The 5,000-nt window shown below is 42.8% G+C and overlaps 1 protein-coding gene across 1 annotated transcript in view; it reads right to left on the reverse strand.

The window, feature by feature from the left end:
* Positions 1 to 5,000, reverse strand: part of LOC143276983 (secretin receptor-like) — a 120,458-nt gene that overhangs the window by 114,135 nt on the left and 1,323 nt on the right. Inside the window, exon 2 of the mRNA XM_076581685.1 lies at positions 2,482 to 2,546. Coding sequence (XP_076437800.1) covers positions 2,482 to 2,546 — 65 coding nt within the window. The remainder of the gene's footprint in view (positions 1 to 2,481; positions 2,547 to 5,000) is intronic.

The raw sequence follows: 5,000 nt of genomic DNA on the forward strand, positions 1-5,000 counted from the left end.
GGTAAAGACTGCTAAGACCAGGTGCCAGTTGCACTGCTTGGTTCTAACTTTTTGACAGTTACACGTGACTAAATGCCGACGTTGACCGAACTACGCCATTGGTCAGTTCCATACAACACACAGTTAGTAGCGGGTTACGACCATACTGGGCTCTCCCGTCTGAGCAATGCAACTGGCTCAAGGCCCGTTTTCAAGACAAAATTCATTTTGTCTTCAGGCAAGTTACCTTTGACATGGCAGGGACCCGTGGGTACCGTGTAACGTGAAGGTTAAGTTATCTGAGCTGTGCGTTCATGCAGGAAGCTGACCCATCGTTGAAAATTAAGCATCCCGGTGATTCCCTTCTGCGCATGCTCTCAGTTTTACTTCTCACGGCGCCCCAGTTCAGAGCATTGTCGAGGAGTTCGCAAAACACGTGCTGTCCGCAAAGCATGCATGTTTTCCCCTCAACAGTTTGCGCCATGTTTATCACTGCTTCATGGACAGTCACCCCTGGCAAGTGGTGATGGTAAACTACCTTCAGGTTTGTAGACCCGTGGGTAGGATCTTGTGTTTCTGATACCAGATATTGTTTACCCTCTGGCAGTTTGAGGTAGATTTGCCCGCAGGTACACATTTAACCGCAGGCATTATCGTCTCTTGAATACGGACCCAGCGAAGGGAACAAGCTAAAAATGCTCACAAAGAAACAATACTGAGACTGAACATAATATAAGATTACTCTGAACCTGGATTTGAGAAGCCATTATTGGAATCCTTAATAGATAAATAAATAAATAAACAGACAGGTAAGTAAATAAAACAACAGCGGTTTTCAGTGACCACTGCACAATAATGACCACACGAAATATTCAAAGTAATTCTTGTTTACTGTTACATCCACTATACACCAACATCGATCTCTTTATTTTTTAAGATTTAGTTCAGTTTATATCATTGTGGACGAAACCAAACAACGTTCACCTTTTCCACTGCAAAAATGAGTCAGGCGAAGACTGACAAATGCGCCTTTATCTTATACGGAAGTATGTGTTTCATTTTTGTTTGATAATGATAGTGCGCCTGTTTTGCATGCAAAAGACAACAACCCCCACCCCCCATGCCCCCCAAAAACAGCAACAACATCTCAGCCATCAGCTGAGCTGTAGGCAATAATGAATAAATAAACAAGCAAACAAGCAAATAAATGAATAAATTAGACAAATGAATGAACGGATGAATGAATGTACAGACTTCATATACAGACGAAACCCACTTCATAAAAGTATGTAAGTTTTCACAAAATGTTATGTATATATATATATATATATATATATATATATATATATATATATATATATATATATATATATATAAACGAGATGATTAATTCCATGCAGGCTGCACGAATTTCACAAAACGCCGTTTCAAGCACTTGTGCTCAATGAACAGTTTGAAAAATTGCGTTTTGAAAAATTAAACGATCAGCCAAACGTGTTCATAGACAATAGTCGTGGCTTCTTTTCTTTCTTTTTTTTTCATTAAGAGAGAGAGAGAGAGAGAGAGAAACACACGTAAGATAACATGTCTTGTTGTGAGCACCGCTCATAGCACAGACGACACACACGTTCCGCTGTTTGCTGAAAACTGAGCATCAGCTCACCATGCCTCAAAGAAGAAAGCAGTGCACATTCACAAGTAAATAAATAATTAAATAAAAAGTCTTGCAGTCATACATACACAGTGAAGGTTACTTAATTAACTTTGCTGATAATTTCGCGTTTAATTTACGATATCAATACTGACCATGTGAAAAGTGTCAGATATGTTGTTTGATGCACTCGTGTCACGTCATAAACATGCACAACAACAAAAAAAGCAATGATTTTTTTTTTTTTTTTTTTTTTTTTTTTTTTTTTTTGATACGTGTGTATGCTCGATAAATACTCAATACTGGTAACACTGAAAACAAAGTCACCTTATTTTTTTCTCCTCCTCCGATGAAGCAGAGCGGTCCTATACTAGTATAATCGTGGGAAAGACAGCGTTTGGTGCAAAAAAGCTCATTTTCTGTCTACACAAAAGGTTGTTTTGGTTTGGATAAATTATTATCAACAAAGAAATCAATGAATAAGAAAAAAAAATTTTAAAAGATAAATAAATGAATAAACAAATATATAGATATACATAAATATAAATACATAGATCAATCAATTGATAGTAATGATAATAATAATGATATACAGCAGTATCGGTAACAATCTCACAGTCATTCACACAAGAGTTTTGCGTCACATCACCTGATGAAAAAAGTGTATTCGCTGGTGGTTTCTTTAGTCTCACACGTAATCAAAAGGCGATAGATGCGCTTGGTGCGTGTCAGTTGTAAGTGCCTCCCCCCCCTACCCCCCCTTGCCCCCCCACATCCCCCTCCACCCCTCTCCCGTCCCCCTCCTATCCCCCCACCCCCCCCCCCACACACACACACACACAGTCACTGACCGTCCGCGAAAGGTGGGCACTGTTCCTCATGCAACTGCTGGCTGATGATGGCAGATCGCTGGCCGCTGGAGGTTTATAAAGGAGGCTGTGTTACATACATCATATACCGCGGCTGTGTTTGTGGTGTAAAAGTTTCGTCGTCGTCAACTAACTGGTGGCGCGACGTAGGTCTAAGATGTGTGTGGAGGGGGTGGGGGGTGCAGGGGAGAATTGGGTGGCTGTGGGTGTGGATGAGGTGGGGGTTAGGAGGGTGGGGGAGGGGGGGATGAGATGTTTGATGGTGGAGGTGGTGGAGGAAGGGATGTGTTTCAATGTGTGTGTGTGTGTGTGGATGTGTGATTGTGTGTGTGTGTGTGTGTGTGTACGTGCGTGTTTTGTGTGCATGTGTGTGTGTGTGTGTGTGCGTGTGGAGGCGGGCGGAGGTGGGAGCTGGGGTGTGAGGAATGAGAAGTAGACGGAGTATGTGTGTGCACGTGTTAGAGGGTGGGAGGTGAGAATGGTTGGGGCAGACTGTGTTTGTTCGTGATTTTGTGTGTGTGTGTGTGTGTGTGTGTGTGTTTTGTGTGTGTGTGTGTGTGTGTGTGTGTGTGTTTGTGTGTGCGTGTGTGTTTGTGTGTGCGTGTGTGTTTTGTGTGTGTGTGTGTGTGTTTTTGGTGTTTTGTGTGTGTGTGTTTGTGTGTGTGTGTGTGTGTTTGTGTGTGTGTGTGTGTGTTGGACGTAACTTAACTCCAGGAGCAGAAAGTGGACATTTCACGTCCAGCGCCAGACATAGCCTAAAGCTGTTACTCATGCACACAGGCGATTTCTCGTCTGGAAACTGACAGGAGTTACCCCCATGTTCTGGATTAAAACAAAATAAACAGCAACAAAAAACAAAGCAAAAGTACATAAAAAAATAAAAAAACACCACAAACATAACACACACTTTAAAAAAAAAAAAAAAAAAAAAAAAAAACATCATAAGTCACGTCAACAGTTTCAAGTTTTTAGAAGCTGAAACCCGTTCCAACTTTTGGTTCCCGCCCCAAAAGTTATCAGTTGCATACAACAGTGTGCGCCATCAACCCCCTACCCCCCACCCCTACCCGTCCCTCTCCACCACCACCACCACCACAAACGTTCACCCACCCTGCAACCACCACCTTCCTTCCACCCAAACCAGCTCCTTCCCCCGTCCACCGCCCTCCACCATCATCCCCCCCCCCTGTCGTCCACCCCCCCCCCCCCCTCCCTCCTCCTGTTCGATTTCTCCTGTTGAAAAAAAAAAAAAATCAGGTCCACCACACCGCTGACATCCCCAATCCCTTCCTGTCCATCCCTGCCCCTCGTCCATACTAGCAGGCTCTTGATCATAACCTTCTTCTTCGTCTTCTTCATTTATTTATTTTATTTATTTATTTATTTACTTTTTTTTATTACTATTATTATTATTATTTATTTATTTATTTATGTGGGTGTTTGTGTTTGTTTTTTGTTGTTTTTTGTTGTTGTTTTTTTGTACGCTTATAGTTGACTTCATCAAGTTTTTGCGCCTTATACATATTATTATTCGTAGTAGTTCTTTTTTTATGTATTTATCTATTATTTATTTACCTTTTTCCCCCCAAGGCCTGACTAAGCGCGTTGGGTTACGCTGCTGGTCAGGCATCTGCTTGGAAGATGTGGTGTAGCGTATATGGATTTGTCCGAACGTAGTGACGCCTCCTTGACCTACTGAAACTGAAACTGAAACTTCTTCTTCTTCTTCTTCTTCTCGTTCTCATTGGGGCGTCGCACAGATGAACTGTTCACCAGATTCTGTGGTGGGGGCTGCTGCCGCCATTTTTCAACAAACCAGTCTGTTTATTCAAGTAGAACACAAAAAAGTCACTCTTACTTTGTAATCCTCGTCGCCAATGTGGTGTTTGCGTAGCAGTTGCTGTTGTTGCAATTGCTGCTCGTCTTATTTGCCTGCATGAGCCACGCTCGCTAATAATAACGCATGAATTCGAACGAGTTTGCAGACGGGCGCAATAGCCGAGTGGTTAAAGCGTTGGACTATCAATCTGAGGGTCCCGGGTTCGAATCACGGTGGATAAAGGGTGGAGATTTTTACGATCTCCCAGGTCAACATATGTGCAGACATGCTAGTGCCTGAACCCCCATCGTGTGTATATGCAAGCAGAAGATCAAATACGCACGCACGTTAAAGATCCTGTAATCCATGTCAGCGTTCGGTGGGTTATGGAAACAAGAACATACCCAGCATGCACACCCCCGAAAACGGAGTATGGCTGCCTACATGGCGGGTAAAAACGGTCATACACGTAATAGCCCACTCGTGTGCATTCGAGTGAACGCAGAAGAAGAAGAATGAGTTTGCAGATACTTTTATTCTGCACCCTTGGTCTTTCCGGCATTACAAGACAAGTGTCTTACAAAGTCAAAATTCCCAAACAAAGGAAGATTTCACAACACCACAGATTCCTCCAGGTCTGTCGGCTGTTTGAGAGGGGGGGTCAGCTCGATAGTTCCCCCGT

Source organism: Babylonia areolata, chromosome 2, assembly GCF_041734735.1.
Source record: "Babylonia areolata isolate BAREFJ2019XMU chromosome 2, ASM4173473v1, whole genome shotgun sequence".
NCBI lineage: Eukaryota > Metazoa > Mollusca > Gastropoda > Neogastropoda > Buccinidae > Babylonia > Babylonia areolata.